We start from the raw sequence: 22639 nt of genomic DNA on the forward strand, positions 1-22639 counted from the left end.
TCCACAGATGGACTCAGAGTGGAAACCAGAGCTCCCAGCAGGTATGAGCTGCTGGGCCGACTGGAGGACGGAGACGTCTCTCTGACCATAAAGAGCCTCACAGAGGGAGACGCTGGACGATACGGCTGCAGGGTGCAGATACCCGGCTGGTTCAACGATGACAAACATCACGTCGATGTGAGCGTCACAGGTGAGTCTGCAGCTGTTTGTGCACAAAATGCACCGAAGCTGTAAATTTAAAGACAAACATCTGTGTGTCCACCCAGAGACAGACACGCTCAAAGTGCATTTTCTTAGATTATCAGCAGCTGAAGGTTCAAGTTAAAAAGCAGCTGCTGTGCCTCTGACACAAACGGAGCCCCGCCCCCACACAGGACAGGCGTCACTCCACCATCACTCTCAGCTGATTGGTCAGAAGTTCTCCTCATGTGGCAGAGATCCAGTGCTTCGGCTCACGTTTCTTCTTCTGCAAGCAACACTCCCGTCACCACGGCAACCACCTCTTGCTCCCCTCGCAGACCTGCAGACTCAGAGAAGGATGCATCCCATAACAGCAGAGTTGTGGCCCTGTGGTCTTGTAGATATCACAGACCCGTCCACGCTCCTGTGACGGCTCAGTCTCGTGTCTGTTGGTGTCACAGGAACAGCCCACGTCTAAAACTCGATGCAGCATCAGCCTCACAGACGATGTTGCGGCTCCTTCAACCTATGGCCGCGGCAGGCTAAACATGAGGACACAGATGACGCGCAACAATGAACACAAGATACACTTCTGTACCTTTTGCTCCTTTTATTCCACATGCAACTGTCCTCTATACAAATCAGTGCCTGGGATTAACTTATTAAACAAATGCACAGACCACAAACAAATAACTGCAACTCATCAACAACTGCACTAACTACTATGCCAAATTACAACTTGGTCCATGGCATCAAATTAGTGCACAAATACAAAACCATCAAGTTCCAGTTAAAATACATCAAAATAATTCAAGCTGCGATCAAGCTGCGATCAAGTTGCGGTCAACAGAAAGTTCTGCCTCATGCTCACCCTACCTTCCTGCTCATCAACATCAGGTGCTGTGAACAAGTGAGTGCAACCACATTTATTATATACCACACCCATGAGACACGCCCCACACCCGTGCACCAATACAGTGAGCCAATTTAAACCAACCCACTTAGTCCAAAAAGGAACAACTCATATGGCTCCTACATACCAGCCCCTAATTATTTTAGAGCAATAATTATATCATACTCACATATGTAGGAGACATATTGATAAACATGATCTATCCTTTATCAAACATTCAAAGATACAATTTTTAATTCAAAATAATGAAATACACATTAATACAAGTAGACATTTGAAAAAGTCAATCTTTATGACTCTTCTGCTTCCTGTAGAAGACACACTTTAGTGATCGGCCTGTCCAAACAACCAGTCTTTGTTGTCTTTGTCACCACCCACAAAGTTCACAGAGCACACTTCTTGCAGTGTAACCTCCTGGTCCAGTATTATGACATTTCCTCTGGGAATATTCCTGTCCTGTTGCTGTCGGTTGCCACCGAACATGAACCCAAAATGAAGCTGAACTCCCAGGATCTAGAAAAGCATAGGTTATCAGTGACTGATTACCTTTCTTGGACTTCACTCTAACTGGTATTACGGATAGAGCACTATTTTGCTCACCGGCCCCAGTAACACCACTGCTTTGCACCGCACATGAAGGACCTTCATCTGGTGGTTCTCCCCCTCCTATAGTTTGCACTGAAACACTTTCCCTCTGCTTGGAGTGGATATGTAAGAGTGTGGGGTGTTTCTGATTACAGACTTTACACAAGAGACGTTTCCTGCAGTCCTTGCTTCTGTGCCCAATGCGCAGACAACCAAAACACACCATTCTCTTTCAAAAAAGATAATCTTTCACAGTGCAACTTTCTTTCAAATGAAGGACACAAATCCAACATATGCCCTGCTCCACAAAACAAGCAGACCTTGGTCACAACTGAACCACTCTCTCGCCTCAACACTGGCTCAATCTTCCCTTCCACCTCGGCCACTGTAGTAGCAAAACTACTCCTCTTAGCCTTAGGGTAAAACTGAGACTTATCACTTCTCGCCTCTTTTCTGATGGCTGTTGGAGGATCCTGTATATCTCCAAACAATGGGTCACTTGCGATCTTAACTTGATTTTCGACAAACTCAACAACATCGCAAAAAACCACTTTACGTTGAAACTTCTCCTGCAAATCGCAGACAACATTCCTCCACTTATCCCTGAGCTTATAAGGCAGCTTTTTTATAACTGTTTGCATATTAGCAAAGACATCCAACTCATGCAAGGACTCAACGTCTCCCATTGCATTACAACATTGCCTTAATAAAAACCCATATTCCTGCAAAGCCTTCACATCATCAGATTTTATAGGTGGCCATTTACTGACCCTTTCAATGTAGGCAGCAGCAATTCTCAGCGAATTGCCAAAGTTCTCTTGGAGCAAAGATTTAGCTTTAGCATATCCATACTCAGCAGGCATATACTGACAGCTTCTGACCATTTCTCTTGGATGGCCTGTAGTGTATTGCTCGAGAAAATATAAACAATCCTTAGCACTGTGAGCTTGACTCTCCACCATGTGCTCAAAAGCTCTCACAAATGTTTGATATTGCAAAGGATCACCATCAAATAACTGAATGTCACGCCTTGGTAGCAAAAACAGAGACTGCTGCTCAGCCAATAAAGTTGTAATTTCATTTTGTTTCTTCAAAACTGTGACTAGATGATCATGACCCTCACTACCTTGCGCTGTGTGTGTAAGATGTTCTGATTGTGCGTGAGACTGCGACATCATCGAGTAGTCCAAACTGCACCTGGAAATACTTGTGGCTTCGTCTCTGACTGTTCCAACGAAACGACCTTAGGCTGAGAAATATTTTTAACCTTGGGCCTCACATCCAATACATGTGCTCGATGATCACTTGCATCAACACCCTGATATGGTCGCTCTGGTAACACAGGTTTGAACGTCGGAGCATTAGGATTTAAAACGCCTAAACACCCCTGCTCTCGATCTAAATATGAATTCATTCCATCAGATTTACCATTAACAGCACTTGAGACTCGGGACATTTCAGAAGCTTTTAAAACATTCACCTTTGCTGCTGAGGCTGCTATTTCAGTTTCTAAGTCAAGCAGCTCCTTTCTTTTCTTAAGCTGTATTTCTTGTTCTTCCAGAGCATGCTTTTCTTTCAACAACCTCTGTCGAACAAGAAGGGCAGCCATGTCAGCTTCTGCCGTTATGCGTGCTGACAAGGCAGATGAAACCATGGAGCTACTGAGTGATGATTTGCTTTTCCTACAACTTCTGCTTCCAACATTAGAGATGCTATCACTTGGATTAACATCATCTATCACAGCACCTTTACCAACATTCCCGGTGTGCCTAGAAGCACCAGAACCCTTTCCAGCAGGTAATACATCAGAGGAATCAACACCAGGTGGATTTAAATGTGGCAAATCAAGCTCAGACACCTGATTTTTACTCTGAGGGTTTCCCTTTGCATCATGAAGCCATTTCTTTATCTCTTCCATAAACTCAGTATTATGTGCTCGCACACTTATAAACCAAGCAGTTTGTTTTTCTTGCTGTTCTTGAGGAAGCAAAGGAAGCAAGGTTTCATGCAGATGAGTTGCCTCATTAAGCAACACAGACAAACTCTCCAAGTGAGCCTGAACAGTGGAAACATTATCCTCAAATTGCTTTAATTCTTTAATAACCTTTATGACCTTTTTAATTTTATTAATGTTAGTGTGACGTTCTGTTTGCAGCCTTTCAATCTGATTCCAAAGCCTTAGCAGTCGGTTTCGGCTGTCTTTTCTTTCCATCCACATCACCACATTGTATTAATTGGTGTGTCTCCATTTTTCTTCAAAACATTACAGAATCCAAACTCTGAACTGCACCTTTGCCACACAGCCTCATTCCAACACATCAACTTGATGACATTCACTTCAATAAACCTTGGACACACACAATTAACAGGAGCAATATCCCCCACTATCTGCCTATTAAACCTAACTAACTCAACCTAGTCTTCCGTACATACTAGCGGTGGGTATTTATGTACCTCCATACCGTCAGCTGTGAGGAAGACAAACTGTCTTAAACACAAACTGCGGCGGTACTCCCAAGCCAATGGCTTCAGCCGCCTGATGCACAATAACTAGAAAATAAATCAGTACAACGCCTAGTGCAGCTGTACTGCTGAAACCTAACAGGGGAACAAAACTCCTGAAAGAAATCTGTTTTGTGTAGCCAAAGGCTTAATCTAAAAGCTGGGTGGACAAAGGCAACAGCAAACTATAAAACTCACTAATAATAAAACTCATCTTTATATATAAATAATCCAATAAAAACTACAAACTTTTCTGTTGACAAGTTGTTGCGGCTCCTTCAACCTATGGCCGCGGCAGGCTAAACATGAGGACACAGATGACGCGCAACAATGAACACAAGATACACTTCTGTACCTTTTGCTCCTTTTATTCCACATGCAACTGTTCCACATACAAATCAGTGCCTGGGATTAACTTATTAAACAAATGCACAGACCACAAACAAATAACTGCAACTCATCAACAACTGCACTAACTACTATGCCAAATTACAACTTGGTCCATGGCATCAAATTAGTGCACAAATACAAAACCATCAAGTTCCAGTTAAAATACATCAAAATAATTCAAGCTGCGATCAAGTTGCGGTCAACAGAAAGTTCTGCCTCATGCTCACCCTACCTTCCTGCTCATCAACATCAGGTGCTGTGAACAAGTGAGTGCAACCACATTTATTATATACCACACCCATGAGACACGCCCCACACCCGTGCACCAATACAGTGAGCCAATTTAAACCAACCCACTTAGTCCAAAAAGGAACAACTCATATGGCTCCTACAGACGACAATAAATCCCAACAACACCCAAACAGAGCTGTTACCACGAGCACATCACCCACACACACTCTGAGGTAATCCACTCACCAACAACACAGGAGGAAGTGATTTCCCCAAACCTGCATCATCTCTGAAACTCCGATCTGTCTTTAGTCTGTCTTTAGTCTGTCCTCCTGTGGACGATTTAGGAAAACGACGACTCGAACAAGGACATTTTTAATAACTGGAGGTTCAATCAAACCTCAATATCACCTTAAAATAGTGCCGATCACTTCCTGTGGAAATCTGATTGGACTGCAGCTTCACAGTTCATGTGTTGAAGAGTTAAATGTGTGGCAGCTGGAGCTCCACGGTGCAGTGTTTCACGTCCACTGTGAACTCAGAATGAAACATGAAGCTGAGCTGTGGAAATATTTCAGCTCCATCCACAGCAGCTTTGCATGACTGTCAGTTCATAATAATCCATCTTTGTCTTCCACACAAACTTCCTGTAAAACTGAACAATTAACAACTCAAACTCTGTTTAGCTCCTCACATCCTAACCACCATCACCAGCGTGGTGGGACAAACAGGAAGTGATGTCACAGCCACCGGCTCGATGCCGACGCAGACTCAGACGGAGGTAAGTTGGGTCTTTTTTTTAATTCTCTTTTTTTAGTTCAGGTTAAATGAATTTCACAGAATCTTAAAAATGTGATTAATAAACGTGTTTTTGTTTATTGATCACTGTGTTACCTTCAAACATCCACAAAAGTGTCAGAAATGAGCTCAACATGATCACATGTCATGTCTGTGCTATGTATGTATGGTCGGGCGGGGGGGGGGTCCAATTTTACTGCTGGTGTAGACTTTGCATGTGACAAATCAAAGGCTTGATTGATTGATTGATTGATTGATTGCTGTTCCTGTTTTTAATGGGAGGGACGTCCTGCTGCTGTTCTGACCTCAGGTTCACCTTCAGGCTGCTGATTGGTTCACAGGTCACATGATTTCATGTTTACAGGTGAGGATCACAGCTGTGCAGCAGGTAGACCACCTGGAAAACTTCATCTGGAACTCAGTGAGGCTGACCTTCATCATCTTCATCCCTGCTCTGCTGACTGCAGCTCACAGTCAGTACACACACACACACACAAACCTGTTTTCATATCTTAGTGGGGACATCTCATTGACATCATGCTTATGCCGGACCCAACTGTAACCCTGACACTAAAACTACATTTTGAGTCTCAAACACGCCTTTTGTCCCCACAAAGATATGTATGTCTCACACACACACACACACAAACGCACACACACACAAACACACACGCACACACACACAAACACACACAAACACAAACGCACACACACACAAACACACACAAACACAAACGCACACACACACACACAAGCACACACACACACACACACACACACACACACACACACACACACACACACACACACACACCGATTATTTCACGTGATTGTTTCCACCAGCTTCAGTCTGACATTAAATGTCGCCCTCCTGTGGTCAGACTCAGGTATTACACCAGTAAATATCTCCACTGAACAAAGACACCTTTTCTTAATTAGATCATTTATTTGATTAAATTCACCTGCAGGGGTTTGGAGGCGGGATCAGAGACTGCAGACTGACATCAGGCTGAACCAATCAGAGGAGGGCGGTCCTCTGTAAAGATCACCTTGAACAGCTGATCATGATTGTGCAGTTAGGTGCATTTGCTCCCACCATGGGGGCAAAGACCCTGTGGGGTCTGAACCATCAGCGCGCTGAGACCTGACGGCAGTGATGATGTGCTGCAACAACAGGAGGACATCTGCACTGATGAATAACATGAAGGAGCTGCGCATCAGCACACACTTGAACACATTCCTGTAATAATTATTCAACTGACCTCGAGTCAGACAGATCCAGTCCCAGCATGCTTTGCTTCAGACTAATTAACTGCCAGGAAGTAGCAAGTCACGAGTGTGGGTCACATCTGGAAGAACAGCAGCACCTGTCGATATACAGACTGCAACCCTCAGGACTGCAGACATGCCCTTGCTGTGCAGGCTGGGCCCAGATGCAGGCGTGGTGAGTATAATAAAAGCTTCACGCTTTAAGCTCACAGCCTCAGACATGGTCCCAGCCGAGGCCACAGCCTGCTGACGGAGAATCTCTCCATCCGTTCTCTTCTGCTTTTCCACTTCAGGTCATGGTTGGAGCCCCTCCTGTCTACCACGGAGCACTGTACCCCCTGGACAGGTATCAGGTTTCACTTCCCACATCACTCCCTCAGTGAGGGGAGGAGACAGGACAAAGACACGCTGTTGATAACATCTGATGGTGCATGAACACATCGTGAGCGTCTACCTTAAACATGAAGCGCCTCGCTGCTGTTGGGATTTGGCGCCATATAAATAAAACTTAACAGATGTGCTATAAATAAAATTCGTCTTACTTACTCCAGATGTTATATGTTATAAGGTAGAAACCCTGGAGGTGGTCTTTACTGTCACGGGACAAACCTGGCAGTCTGCTGACTGCAGCTTCTCCTCTGACAGCACAAGAAAGCAAACTCAGAGATTCTCACTGAGAGAGAACGATCCAAGAATGTCCCCAAACGATCATGATCAATAATAATTAATCATTCGCTTTAATTCAATGAAAATCAAATAGGATAATAAAATGATAATACTGATAAAAACTGGTGAATATTGTGTTGATGATGTGACTTGAACGAGCTGCTGCTGAGTGATTATTCTTCACTGTGTAATACACACCTGCTTCCTGACTCTAGCAGCAGTCGTACGACCCACTGCAGCTCCCACTCCAGCTCCCACTGCAGCTCCCACTGGACCAGCTGCAGCTCCCACCAACAGTCCCACTGGACCCACTGCAGCTCCCACTCCAGCTCCCACTCCAGCTCCTGCTGCCAGACCCAGTGCAGCTCCCACTGCAGCTCCCACTGCAGCTCCCACTGGACCAGCTGCAGCTCCCACTCCAGCTCCCACCAACAGTCCCACTGGACCCACTGCAGCTCCCACTCCAGCTCCCACTCCAGCTCCCACTGGACCAGCTGCAGCTCCAGCAGCAGCACCAACCCAGCTGCCCCGAATAAACTCGTTGTTTCTTTCTGCTTCATGTCTTGCTTCAGTGGCCGTTAGCCTGTCCTTCTGAAGTTGCTCCATCTCTTTGGTTGTAGCATTCTCTGCCTTCTCAAACATCCCGTTTATGTAGCAGCTTCCTCCGTTTCCCTGAACCCTTATGTTGACCTTCTCCAGCAGCTCTCTGACCTGAGCAGGATCTCTGCTTCTTCTACTAAGGGTTAAAATCATGTGTTACGACCCGTCTAGGGCCAGGCAATAACATGAGTGAGGCACTCGCTTCCCCCCCAAGACGCCACAGGAAACAAATCCTTTAGTTTCAATGTGATTTATTTACAATGGGAAAAAAAAAGGAACCAAGACGGGAGTGTCAACACTTCAGGGTGAGCCAAGGCCAAAACAATAAACAAAACAAATCTACACAAATCCCGCACCCCTGACCTTACCAAAACAAAGTCAAAAATAAAGACAGAGTCTAATCTCCTTCATTAACTCAAAACAGGAGAAAACGGGTGATCAAAAGAAGCGGCAGCTCACCCCTACCCACTCCACTTCCACAACTTTCAAGGACACTGCAGCCAGCGGCTGCCACAGGAAGACTGCTGGGTCGTGAGGAGAAACGCGAGGACCTCTCCCGCTGTAGCGCTCCAGCCTCCTTTTAATGGGCGGGTCCTCCAGCTGGAACCAGTCACGTCGGTGCAGCGTATCCACGCACCAATCGGAGCAGGGCCCTGGCACAGCTAAATTAACATAAAAAGACATAACACCTGCACAAAACAAACACATGAACATGCAAGTTCGTAACACCCCCTTCCATAAGAATTAAACAACCCTCCCATTGTTTAATGGGAGGGTTGCAAGTTCATAACACATGGTATCCTCCTTCACACTGACGGTCACGGAGAGCTGGAGTTTTGATGATGAATTCTTCTGTGGAGACATTCATCTACATGTGTGAACAACGCCATGGTGTAACGAGCTGCTCCGTCTCCAAACACCTGAAGGATCCTCAGTGTTTCTCGTTCTTCATCTATAAATATGTTCGGCTGGATCACAACCAGGAACACGTGAGGACCAGGAGAGCCAATGAGATGCATCTGTTGATCTCAGGTGAACACGGTGTGAAGCAGGCCTGGAGTATCAACTACAGCCAGGGTCTGAAAATCAAACACAGCTGCTTCCTGCTGACACTCTGATGTCACCGAGGCAGGAGGTTTTCCTCCCAGGATGGTGTTTCCTGATAAACTCTTCCCAGCTCCAGTTTTCCCAACAACAACAATCCTGAGGTCTGAGGTTCTCATGGCCTCCTCAGCCTCTCTGAACATCTCGTTGGTGTAGCAGCTTCCTCCGTTTCTCTGAACCATGGTGTTGATCTTCTCCAGCAGCTCTCTGACCTGAGCAGGATCTCTGCTTCTGTTGTTAAAAACATGATATCCTCCTCCACACTGACGGATGAAGTCATGGAGAGCTGGAGTTTCCCTGATGAAATTTCCTGTGGTGACTCTCCCACGCTCCAGGTCATCTCCACGTGTGAACCAGGCCATGGTGTGAATCTCTCTGTGAATCTGTCCACACCAGGAGCAGTGAGGAGATGGATCCTGATTCTGTCTTCATCTCCTCTTCAGTTTGAACATTATCAAACACACCTGGAGTTCGGAGATGGTTTAGATTCAAAAGCATCCTCTCTTCCTAAGATGGTGTTATTCCAAGTTATTCCAAGTTATTCCAAGGAGCACCATCCTGAGGTCTGGTTTCTCTTTTATCTCTTTCTTTTGTGGCTCCTCTGACTCTGTTAAAGAAATCAGAGAACTTCAGTGATTTCATTACATTTTGTCGCGGTAAAGCCACGTTCGCAGTGTGAAAACGTGTTTGACCTTCCTGGTTTCCATTTCTTTGTATTGTAACATTTCCATAACGTCTCAAGCACCAGATATTTTGATCTCACCACAGTTTATTTAGGAGGTACAGAAAAACAGGCCAGGATAAGGCACTTCCAGATCGGGAATGGGCCCTGACCGTCGTCTTCCCTTCAGGGTACCCAGCCTTCTGGGAGTCCCTGGGGGGGAAAGACTCACTGGCAGTTGTCCCAACTGGCCCAAGCAGTTATTAGGTTTAGGGGAAGTCACTTTTTCACACAATATTTATGTATTGATCAAACTTATATTTTGATTTGTCTTTAATTAAGAGTAAAATGCTGTTTAGCTCTCTGATAGTTGTTGATCAGAATATTAAGATCTTTGACTCTTAGCTGTGATGTAGAGGTGGCCCTATGTCTGCCCCACGTCACACCACACATCATTGCATATTTTTCTATTTAAAGAAAACATCTGGATGTGAGTCTGTAAAGTTCAAGGAGAGCGAGGCTCGTGTGGCCCTCCCACTGACAGCTGGTTTTTCACAGACTCGCAGTATCGGCGTTAAATTTTTGTCTGACTTCATTAAATAAACTAAATTAATTGTACAACGAGGCGATTCAGGAAATGGAGCTGCTGCATCTGTCACTAAAAAGACACCAGAGATCAAACTTTGAGTTTTAAACACGTCGACCTGATCGTTTAAACATGAATCTGCCGAGAGAAGCTACAAAGGTTTGTACCACAAATCACTTTTCCTCCTCATGTCATCCACATCCATCGAGGGTTTTTTAAACATTTGACGGTTAATGTTTACATTGGTTGTTTTGCTCCTGTGTTTAGATCATATTGTACAATAAAAACTACAGAGAAACATCAACTATTGTAAAAACAAAGGAAACCAGTGAGAGGAAAAGATGAAAGAAAGATAAAACCTAAGAAAGGTAAAGTGAGTGTTGAGTCTTATTACTCTTTAATTTACACTAATTTTCTAGATTGCTATTTTTAAATGTTCTTGCCGAGTCGCTTGTATTTGCTGGCCATGTTCGTCTTTTACAGTTGATGTGTGGTTTGTGTCTCTGAATAGTTTCCTCTTTATTACACCACAGTTTGAGTCTGCTGTTAACGCCTCCCTTTGAATTATGACATTTTAATGGGAGGAAACAGAAGCAGGTAGTTGTTGGTTGCACGTCAGCCGTTGTGTAATTTAGCGGTTCCATCTGTGTGTGGTACATCACAGTGTGCGTGCAGCAAAGCACAAAGCCTGTTATCAACAGCCATTTTTCTGCTGCTGTTCTTTGTGAAGAGAAGAAAGAAGTGAGACACACAGAGCAGCAAGTTTCACTACATTTGTTTTACTTGCAGTGAAGCGAAAGCGCACGCAGTGAACGTCCACGCTCGCCGGGACAAACCTGCAGGTGCTGTTCCAGTTTGGACGGGTCATTTATCCCTGAATGCTCTTGGTCAACGATAGTGAGCTACTCTAATGCTTGAATCACAGTGCCATTACACCTAATGTCACTGTCACTCAGTAGCAACACTAGGACCCACATTTCTTAATCCCTGCTTATTTCCTCCCTAACCAGGGGTCCCTCACACTTCTTAAATACATTTACAAGGACCTTGGGTTTAGAAATCAAATGAACAGCTCTGAGGCTCCTTTTTTTAAGAAAGGGTAGGATGGTGATGTCCCCTCGCTGTCTCTAAATGAACAGTGCGCCGTGAGGTCAGTTTATGATCATTAATATGCAAATTCTCATGATCATTGATCAACAACCACTGATCAACAACCACTGATCAACAACCACTGATCAATAACCACTGATCAATAACCATGAGTACCATTCACAGAGAGTTGGGGAATGGCTGCAATCACAGCATGTAAGATGGTGACAGATGTTCCCTTAGGCCCCTCCTCCATTCAGAGATGGTCTTTCCCTTTTCACGTAAATGGCCTCTTTGACTCCGCCCTCAAACCAGCGTTCCTCCCTGTCCAGGATGTTACATCCTCATCATTGAAAGAGTGTCCACTGGCCTGTAGGTGTGAACAGACTGCAGAGTCCTGGCCTGACGAGGTGGCTCTTCTGTGTTGTAGCCAGAGGTTGTTTGGTTTCCCCGATGTATAAATCCTGACAATCCTCCTGCACTTAGGCAGCAGCTGACTTCCTGCATCACCTGGAGCTTTCTTTAGGTGCTTCCTAGCTTTGACAGAAACCTGCAGTCAGAGACTGAAGGAGTCACCTGATGATGACGAAACGTTTCTCCCACTGAAAACGTCCAGATGAACAGAATCAACTTTTGAGAGTTCCTTACCTGGATGACTGAGCATGTTCTTTTTTTAATCTAACTTTTTAAATACTAGTCCTTCAAACTAGTAAAAGTATGGGTAATGGGATCCCCGGTCTCCATTACAGTCTCTGACCCAAGAATTTAGGTTTTAACCTCTCCAGTGTCCCAGTGAACAAACTATGGATGCTGTAAGATGGCGCGGCCACGTCCAGACGCCTTCCTGACCACTCCGCTCAGACTATGCACCTTTTTAGTTGTTCACTTATTTATTGCTTTGTTAAACATTGCAAAATCTTCTAGTTTTAGCAGGTGTTCACTTCCATCTTCAACGAGTCCCTGGCAAAGTCTGTGGTCCCCACATGCTTCAAAAGATCCACCATCATCCCTGAGCGATTACCGGCCAGTTGCACTGACCTCGGTAGTAATGAAGGTGTTCGAGAGGCTGCTGAAGAACATCATCTCCTCCTCCATCCCAGACACCACAGATCCGCTGCAGTTTGCCTACCGACCCAACAGATCCACTGAGGACGCCATCGCCCACGTCCTGCACACCACCCTCAGCCACGTGGGCAAGAAACAGGGTAACTATGTGAGAATGCTGTTCGTTGATTACAGTTTAACACAATAGTGCCCTGCAGACTGTTCACAAAGCTCAGGGATCTGGGACTCAACAGCCGTCAGTGTGCATGGGTGTTGGACTTCCTCACTGGGGGAACTCAGGTGGTGAGGGTGGGTAGGTGCATCTCCGACAACGATGAGGCGGCCTACATGGACAAAGTGAAGACTCTGGCATCGTGGTGCCAGGACAGCCACCTCCAGCTGAACGTCTGCAAGACCGAGGAGCTGGTGGTGGACTTCAGAAGGAGTCAGCACAGAGAAACATGCCTGAAACCCGTAAACGAAGCAGCATCTGGCTACAGTTTAAAGACCTCAACTTGGTCTTGACTCAGGCTGCTGCGGCTCGTCTTCTGCCTCCATTACTCCAGTGCTCTCTGATTTACATTGGCTGCCTATTAAATTTTGTATTGATCTTAAAGTTCTGCTGCTTACTTTCGAATGCCTGAACAACCTTGCCCCTGACTAGCTCACCGACCTCCTCAGTCTCTATACTCCCAGAGGTTCTTCACGATCATCTGGTCAGTTGCTTCTGGCCCAGCCCAGGCACCATCTGAAGACTAGGGGTGATCATGCCTTTGCCTCTGTAGCACCAAACCTCTGCAATAGTCTTCCTGCTGCCAATCGTACCTCTGACTCCATTCAATCCTTTAAAGCTTGAAAAGTTACCTATTCAACCTGGCTTTTCCGACTTGCTAATTCTCACCGCTCATTAATTGCTGTATCGCTGCTCATTTCTCTGGATAATCATGATTTCTCTGTAGCTCTGCTTATTAATGCTTTTTGTTTGTTTCACTACTTTCTCTACTTCACCTTGTTTTAATGACTTACTGTAAATTACTCTTTACTCATCACTGTGGAGCACTTTGGTGTGCCCCCCTTGGTTTTAAACGTGCTATATAAATAAAATTGTATTGTACTGTATCTTAACAACCATAATGACAAACAGGAAGTGATGTCACAGACTCGATGACGACACAGACTCAGACTGAGGTAAATTGGTTTTTTAATTCTCTTTTTCAGTTCAGGTCAAATTAATTTCACAGAATAATTAAATGTGTTTAATAAACATTGTGTTATTGTTTATTAATCACTGTGTTACATTCAAACATCCACAAAAGTGTCAGAAACAAGTTCAACGTGATCACATCGACTGTGATGAGAACGTCACTAGCTTCACCTGCTGAGATTCAGCGAGCATAACTTCAGAAATCTGCTTCTCTTGAATTTAAATGTTCAAGTGTCTGCAGTTTCCTTACAGGTCATTTTTTCATGTCTGCAGGTGCTCTTCAGCTCAGCAACACAAAGCTGACAAAATGATTTTTATTTGTTATTAGTCACAAAATATCAAAAACATCAAAACAGTGAAGAAAAAAAAGCAGTCACGGTACAGAAGAGACTAACGAACCGAACACGAGGGGACATTAAAGCGACTCTTTACATTTAATGTTAGAAATCAAAGAGAAACGCCACCAGATGAGGGGAGGAGTCAGAGAAAACACTTCACTGCAGCAGCTTACAGCTAAGTGTCCGAGTCACTAACAACATTTGAGCCACTTCAAAGACATCGCCTGCTAACAGCAGCTAACGGAGGCTAACAGCAGCTAACGGAGGCTAACAGCAGCTAACGGAGGCTAACAGCAGCTAACGGAGGCAAACAGCAGCTAAGAAAGGCAGAAACAGGAGCACTTACTGACAGAAAGGTTCAGCATCTCAGTGTGGCTGTCATCAGTCAGCAGTGAGCATCACTGACTCGTATCCGAGTCCTTTCACAAAGTTTCACAGTTTCCTCCGGAGTAAACAGCTGTGGATGCTCCACCAGCATCGTGAGGTGCCCGCAAGAGCGTTTCAGAGTTACAAATATAAATATATATATTTTTATTCTTGATTTATTGCTAAGTATTTATATTATAAAACATGTTCAAATATAGTGTGTACAAAAGCATTTTTATCCAAACAGTAGAAGCAACATTGAAGCAGAGCAGCACAGCAGGTTAATCTGATGATGATTAAAAGTCGCCCTCCTGTGGTCAAACTGAAGTATTACAACATAAATATCATTTTATTAGCATTTTAAACTTGTTATTAAATTAAAACATAAGTTTAGAATTAATTTGATCTCCAGAAGGTTGGACGTGTTATCAGCAGGCCAAGCTGGACCAATCAGAGGAGGACATATTGGTTTAACCACCCAATAAATGATGTTTCTACATTTTAGTTTAGTTTATCAGGTTCTTCTACTGAGCTGTGAAACAATGAAGTTTTCCACAAAGTCAGTGTGAAAAAATAAAAATGAATTTCTGACTCTGAAAAATGTCTTGTAGTTGTTCCTTATTTAAAGGTGATGGATTCATATTATTGATATGTTTTGTTTTCTAAGATGAAACAAAATCTGACTTCATACATGATTTTAAAAAATGAACAAAATCAACACAGAAAATATATTCATAGGACAACATAACTAATGTTCTTCACTGTAATTAAAATGTTTTTAAATTAATAAAATGTCATTTATAAAGTGACTATTAGAAGTACGCAATCATCAGTGCATCAACATAGAGCTGACGAAATAATATGAACTGAACAGATGGAAAATAAGAGCCGTCATAAAAGATCAAACAACTTTTCCCTCTGCATGATGTCGCACTGAGATGATGTAATAATCATAAATCTTTCATTACTGCTATTACTTCATGACTCGGCTTTTATTATTTTCTATCAACTTTATTCTGATGTTGATTCAAAGTCTCAAACATTCACAGCAGTAAGACTGAGTCTGTCTGCGGCAGGCAGAAGATCGACAGCAGGCTAAACCAATCAGAGGAGGGCAGTCCTGTAAACACATCACACACTTCATGTGTAAAATAAAGAGTTTTTACCTCGTGTTTGTGGTCCTTGAATCAAAGTTCAAACCTTATCAGTTATTTATGCTGAGTGGCTTAGCATGACTCACTCAGCAATTAATATCAACAAAGACGCATTAATGTGTCTGAAAACGTTTATTTAACAGAGAGCAGATGAAGTGTGTAATAAAGCTGGAGCAGCTCTACTGACGCAAACATCAAACTGAGTTTCTGGAGTTCAGATAATTTGTACATTAACATCTTAAAACAAACAAACAGCAAATATTTTGATTTTTACTGAAGAATTAAAATAAAAACCGACAAAAACATGAATATTTGTATTTTAATCATTTCAGAAGTCGAGAGAAAGAGTTCATCATCAAATACTGAACAAACTTCCGTCCATCCTCTTATCTTTATTAGGGTCACAGGGGGCGGAGCCTATCCCAGTTACACGGGTGGAGAGGCGCTGCACACCTGCACAGGTCTACAGCCTGTCGCAGGAGAAACATGAAAACATAAAAACAGTTTGGTGCTGATGAGAAAATCAAACTTGAACGGTTTGATTTCATACCTGCTGTGTGACAGGAGGTCAGAGGTCAGCAGAGGTGCCGAGTCAGCAGGTCCCAGAGGCAGCAGCAGCACAGGAGAGTTGAGCACGCCGCCAGACACGACTTCCTGCCGCCGCCCTGATCCTGGTGCTGATCCACCATGTAAACTGGAAGGACAGGAAGTCACATGACTAAAGCCTGCAGGATGCAAACCCAGTATAACAATCGGTTATGACGGCTGCACAGTTTTTTCTGTTTTGGATCCGTATGATGTCATAGGGAGGAGAAATCCTTGTATGGCCACCAGAGAAGCCCCGCCTCCTGTTTGTGAGGGACAGCCAATCAGAAAACCTTGTTTTTCTTGTTTTATATGTATTTTATTTTATGTGGTTATGTGTTCATGACGACTCTGACTCGGAGCTGCTGAGGTCGTCTGAGCATGTGCAGAGGAGGGAGGGTGGAGGCTGAGGATGGAGGAGAAGAGGAAGATTTTTCCCCACTATGACACACAAACACAGACCTCTGTTTGTGCTGACCCTGCCTGAGCTGTCGGTATCGTGACCTTTGACCTGCCTGCGTGTTTTGGTGGGTACGAGGCCCCCGGGGGACCGTCGAGCCTGCCCTGGTAGGCCGACTGGGTCCCAAAGGTGCTCTGTGGGGTCATCGGAGCCATGTAACCTGGATGTTCATGGTAATAGGACTGAGGGAAGGTCTGCAGAGGAAACACGTGGTTACCATAGTAACACTGATGGTCATGTGACAGTTCGTTAATTTGAAGAAAATTTTCATTTTCATGCCGTCAAAGAATTTTTAAATCCTAAAACTGAAAAGAGGCTGAAATATAAAACCAGAAGCTTCATAATCTCTGATGATCCTCAGGATGCTGCAGCAGTGCATGCTGGGTACCTGGTACGGAGAGCTGGGGAAGACGCCAGGCTGACAGGCGAGAGCTGTAAAGAAACAACAGGATCAATACTTAAACCTCAGTCTGAGAAACGAAAACAGCTGATTGGCTCAGATTCTGCAGGTTTCCTGAACTGAATTCTTCTGTCCCAGCCGCCTGTGAACGCGCCACGGCCGCCCGTGAACGCGCCACGGCCGCCCGTGAACGCGCCACGGCCGCCCGTGAACGCGCCACGGCCGCCCGTGAACGCGCCACGGCCGCCCGTGAACGCACTGGCTGTGTCCCATTTCAGGGTCTGCACGCTTAAAGTACGCGCACTATGCGTACTACGTACGGTGCGTACTATAAGTACGAGCAGTGCGGAAGTGAGAGGCTTGTGAAATGGGACGGTATATGCTTCGTCGCGCTGTTCAGGTTGCCTAGCAACCATGATACTAACCGCGAGACACGTTACATACAGCTTTGTGTGACAGAAATGAAGGAGAAAAATGTTTTGTTGTTCATTCATTTTTGTCATCACATCACTTTGATTAGTTGAGTATCTGAGGCTGAGACCACAGGACTGTAAAACATGATTCAAGGGCTTCATTTCTGTACTGAACAGTTATTTAAGATTAGTTAGTAAATAATAATTAGTTAATGTTGTTCATGAGACTAAAGTCATCTCACTATGGTAATGTAAATATACTATGGCCAATATTATAGTACTGTCAGATTATTATTATGATATATATATATATATATATATATATATATATATATATATATATATATATATATATATATATATATATATATATATATATATATATATATATATATATCACTGACTTTCAGCTTGTTGTGTTTGTGGATATATGACTGACTTTAATTATCCATAAAATCATCAGATTCTCTGTAAGATTAAGGTCGACTATATGTATATTTAGAAGTAGAGGCTTTAAAACCAAGTTAATGCTGAAAGTACAAACATCACTAGTGTCACATAACTTTGCCGACATGTGGCCAACAGCAATGTTTTAATGTTCTTCATTATTAAACATTCGCGCATGAATAAGTGACGTCATATTCAGTACTTACTTTTGACAGTTCACTTTTCGGCCGCTCCCTTCTGCCGTATTTTGCGGCAAAATTATCCACACCCACCGCCGTGCTATGAATTGTGGGATATATGGGACCACGAAGCGTGCACCGGACCACGCTTGATATTTGGGGAAATCGACGGCGCATTTGGAGTATGCATTTGAAGTACACTTCGAATTGGGACAGCCGTCGTCGCGTGGCGGTGACGTAACCGCACTTAAAATGCGTACTTCAAGCGTGCAGACCCTGAAATGGGACACAGCGGCTGTGTTCAGCTCACTGCTTATATCAGCTGCAGGAAGTAGCTGTAAGTAATCTGGACGCTGCAGCTTTAAGCAGCTGCGCTCCCGCGGACGGTGACCATCACTTTCTGGCACAACAGCTGGAGCTCAAAACAATCGCATGAGTGCTGCTGTTTGACTGAGGAAGAATAAAGGAGTCGTGGTCAATCACATGACCACTTACAGACAAAGCAACAAGGTGACATATACCAGTTTATAAACTGTGTTGATCGGCCAGTAAAACCAGAGTCGTGATAAACAACATAACAAGTTAAAAGATTAAAACTAATAAAACAAGTTTTAAAAAGAGACGTTTTCATTTGATTACATTTGTATGATGATGATGCAGAAACAGTAGAATTGGGCTGAAAGATCTATCACTTTATCACCTGTTCAGGGTGTAAATCGTGTTTTTAAAAAGTAACTAAGTAATTAATTACTTTTGAAAATAAGTAATCAGTAAAGAAACGGGATTATTTTTGGGGGAAGTAATCAGTAATTAGTTACTGATTACTTTTTTCAAGTAACTTGACCAACACTGTCTACAACAGTCTTTGACTTGAAGAACATTTAAACCTTTTTCCTGCACACAGATAAAATAAAATCACAGCCTCAGCAGCTCTGAGTCCTGTCGCTCTTAAATCTGTTGTCACCTGTTTAGCAGGAGTGGGGCGGGTGGAGGTTTGCCCGGTGCCACAGCCGTCATGTCAGTGGGCGGATACGGCGGTTTCTCTGTGTCACATTCCCGTGCAGCGCACTCGGTGCTCGCTTGGAGGTTTTCTCGCTGTAAAAAGAAGTTTTCTTCCCACGCACAGCGGACACTAATGTTTTTGTCACTTTTTATGGGATCAAACTCAAAGTAATGTGATTACTTCCACGCTTTAAACGCTGCACGCTCATACTCTCTCTCTGGACTCGATATATGATCCTGTTGTCACGAACGTCTCACTGTCATGAGACACTCGCAAAAAATCACAGTTTTAGTAACGCAGTAACGCAGCGTTCCTACGGGAAAGTAACGGTAATCTAATTACCGTTTTTGCAATAGTAATCCCTTATTTTACTCGTTACTTGAAAAAAGTAATCTCATTACAATGCTGGTGATGGCACATGCCAACCTTTGACCTCTGTGGCTGAACATGAAGCCAGTTTTGTGTCTTTCAGAGTAAAACTTGTGCAGCACTGTTGTACACAGGAAGTGATCTCAAAGATAAAAGAGGACCGACCTGGAGGGAAGGCGGGGGCCGAGGGTCCCTCAGGGAAGTGAGGACGGTACGGCGGAGGCTCGGCGCTCATCCTGGAGGGACGGTGGGCTGATGGTGTCGCTGTAGAAGAGGAGAGCAGAGACACTGAGCGGCTGTCTGAGCGTGGATGCTGACGCGTCCCGTGATTCAGAGTCAGGTCAGTGAATGCTGCCTCACAGCTCCATAATCCAATCTGCTCCCACAGACCTCCACCTCTCTGTCAACACTGTCTTTATTCACGCTCAGCATTGTTGGCGTCAGCTGAGCCTTATTTACCGTCTGCATAGCACAAAACTTCCAGCTGAGACACAAAGAAGCTTTCAGATGTTTCAACGGGGACTCATTGTTTCCCATAATTACCTCAGAGCTTCGGTTTAGTCGTCATTACTTTATTACCAGACAACTTGTAGCAGAAAGTTCATTTTAACCAAATAACCAGACTCCATTCAAGAATCCTGCAATTTAAGGTTTTACAAGCAACCCTAAGAATTCCAAACTAATTCATTTTACACTTCTGGAATTTTACAGTTTCAAAGTGTCGTCTCTTCAGTTCGTCTCTGTTTAACCCACCTCACTGCAAAAAAACGTCAGAATCCAGGAAACTTTGACCTCAGTCTGCTGCCCGCCTGTAAGAAACACGCAGTCATCACAGAGCCTTTAAACGTGTGGTTTTTACATGGAGTCTGGTGTGACAGAATCTGAACTCACCTTCCAGCTGAAGACAAACTTCTGCTAAATCATTGATTTTCTCTCCGGTGAGCTGACAGACGACTGACGGGCTGAGGAGAGCAGACGAGGAGGTGAGGTCAGAGGTCTCCTCCTCCTGCTCCTCCTCCTCCTGCTCCTCCTCCTCCACTGATGGTGGCTTCCTGTTTGTTTTTCTTGCAGGCTTTGGGCTCAGACTGGTTCACAGGAAGCCAAATAAAGTCTGCAGCTTTCAGGAGTCACCCTGCTTCAGAGATATCTGCTCATACAAACTGATCACTGATCAATAACATTCAGCCTCATCTCTTTATTTTTATTGTTGATAATTTATCATCTTTGAACGTATTTTAATTTTTCAATATTTTTCATTTTTGGTTCTGTTTTTCTGTCTTTTTTACATTTTTAATATTTTATTTTCACTTTTTAAAATCGTTTTTAACTGTTTCTGTTTTATTATTTTGTTATTTGTTGTTTTTGTTTTACACAAACAATAATATCGATTTTTCTTTCCCATTATATGTGTTATTGTTTCATAGATAATAATGTTTTACATTTTTTATTAATAAGATTTTATTAATATTTTTTTTATTTGTATGATTTTTTTGTGCTTTTAAAATATTTATATTCATTATAAATGTTTTTTTACATTTTTATTTAATTTAATGTGTAAAAAATAAATGTTGTTTCTTTAAACAGCTGTTGCTCGAGTTTCATGCCAGAAACAAATGTTTTTATCAGTTTATTATTGGTTCATTTATACATGACATCATTGATCACTTTGACTGCGAGGAAACAACGACAGTCTGTCAGATGCTCAGAAACTCAATCTTACCTAATAACAGTAAATACAGCACAGCTTCTATTTAAGGGTACGTCAGCCAATCAGGAAGCAGAAGGAGAGTCAGATGTCACTGTGGGCGTGGCCTTTGTTTCAGTTCATGCCTGCATGCAAACTGCTGCTTTCAGCACAGGAAACAGGCTATCATCTGTTTCTCCAGCACGTGTTCGTCGCCCTCTGGTGGCCGAGTTAGTCAGCGCAGCTTTAAAACACGATAATGAAGCTCAAAGCAGAACAAACAGACGCGTCTCTACAGTTCTTGCTACGTGTCCTCTGTTTACAGGAAGTCTTCCTCCACCCGGGCTTTGGATGTGAAGCGCTCCTTTTTACTAACGTGGGCGGATTTTCACTGTTACCATTTGAGCCGATCGCCACCTGCTCTGCTCCTCCCTCGTTTGTGCTTGTAGTGGTGACAGACCCTGGAGAGTTCAGGTGAGGCAGTCACACAGTGACTGATGATGTTACCTCTCACATCAAACGCCTCACAGTTAATCTGATGATGGAAACTTGATCCACTAAGAGGAGCAGATGTGACTCCGCCCCTCGAGGGGAGGAGCTGTGACGACAGGAAACAAGAAAATGAACTTCAGTTACGACTCATAACCTCGGTTCTATGTGCACAGATGGAGCTGAAGGGGTCAAAGGTCAGGGCTCAGCCTTGTTTATGGTGTGGATGTTTTCAGCGATGAACCTGTTAGCCTTTGATCGACTTCGTCACTCGTCCTGCTGATCAGCTGCACCAGCAGGAGAGGCTGAATCACAGCCACTGACTCAGGTGTGTTTGTGGTCCTTTGGCGAGCATCGTGTTCTGGAGTTGCTGGTGATGTCACTCAGCCAGGCGGACCACCAGAGCCCTGTGTGCACAGAGTTCAGCCAATCAGAGGCCGGTCTGGAGGCCCGTGTGGTCAGGGGTAGCATATCTGGAGAATCAGCTACCCTGACCCCTGGGGGCTCTGGTGGTCCCGCCTTCATCATTAGGACGTGGCGGCCTGTTTGTTGCGGAAAGTTTCAAAAAACGCCATCATGCCCTTCCTCACACTGCTGCTGCTGCCGCTACCCTTCGCCATCCTCTGCGCCATCATGCTGGAGCTGCTGCCGCCATGGTGACGGGATGTGAGGGGAGGGAAGGCGGCGCCATCCATGGAGTTGGCCCGTTTCACCTTTGACGGGTTTGCACGCCATGATTTGATCCTTGGGGGAGGAGTCTGAGCCACCAGACACTTCTGATACTGGACCTGAAGGAGCAACAGCAGCCAGCAGAGGGCGCCAGAGGAAGGATTTATTCTTAGGATCAATATTTATCCAACATATCAACAAACTCCTCAAACCAAAACTCTTGAGTGTGACTCAGGTGATCAGTGTGATGTCTGTGACCTG

General features: G+C 44.1%; 3 protein-coding genes across 7 annotated transcripts in view; all 3 read right to left on the reverse strand.

Annotated features, from left to right (window-relative positions):
• Positions 1-8419: 8419 nt before the first annotated feature.
• On the reverse strand, positions 8420-9651 carry LOC146510667 (GTPase IMAP family member 8-like). The gene has a single exon (XM_085175099.1). It carries the CDS (start codon positions 9598-9600, stop codon positions 9163-9165), a length of 438 nt encoding a protein of 145 aa, XP_085031225.1. The 5' UTR covers positions 9601-9651; the 3' UTR covers positions 8420-9162.
• Positions 9652-13194: 3543 nt separating this feature from the next.
• LOC146510668 (uncharacterized) lies at positions 13195-21035 on the reverse strand. Its single transcript, XM_085175112.1, has 6 exons — positions 20428-21035; positions 20290-20345; positions 19702-19800; positions 17114-17157; positions 16781-16919; positions 13195-16374 (listed from the first exon to the last, which is right to left on the reverse strand). Exons 3-6 carry the CDS (start codon positions 19769-19771, stop codon positions 16256-16258), a joined length of 372 nt encoding a protein of 123 aa, XP_085031238.1. The 5' UTR covers positions 19772-19800; positions 20290-20345; positions 20428-21035; the 3' UTR covers positions 13195-16255.
• Positions 21036-21152: 117 nt separating this feature from the next.
• The window catches only part of apbb3 (amyloid beta (A4) precursor protein-binding, family B, member 3), a 9910-nt gene continuing 8423 nt past the window's right edge, over positions 21153-22639 (reverse strand). For all 5 annotated transcript variants that reach the window (XM_085175040.1, XM_085175041.1, XM_085175039.1 and 2 more), the window contains one exon: positions 21153-22497. In XM_085175040.1, the coding sequence (XP_085031166.1) occupies positions 22237-22497 (261 nt within the window). In that variant the 3' untranslated portion in view covers positions 21153-22236. The remainder of the gene's footprint in view (positions 22498-22639) is intronic.

The sequence above is a fragment of the Neolamprologus multifasciatus genome, chromosome 10, assembly GCF_963576455.1.
Source record: "Neolamprologus multifasciatus chromosome 10, fNeoMul1.2, whole genome shotgun sequence".
NCBI lineage: Eukaryota > Metazoa > Chordata > Actinopteri > Cichliformes > Cichlidae > Neolamprologus > Neolamprologus multifasciatus.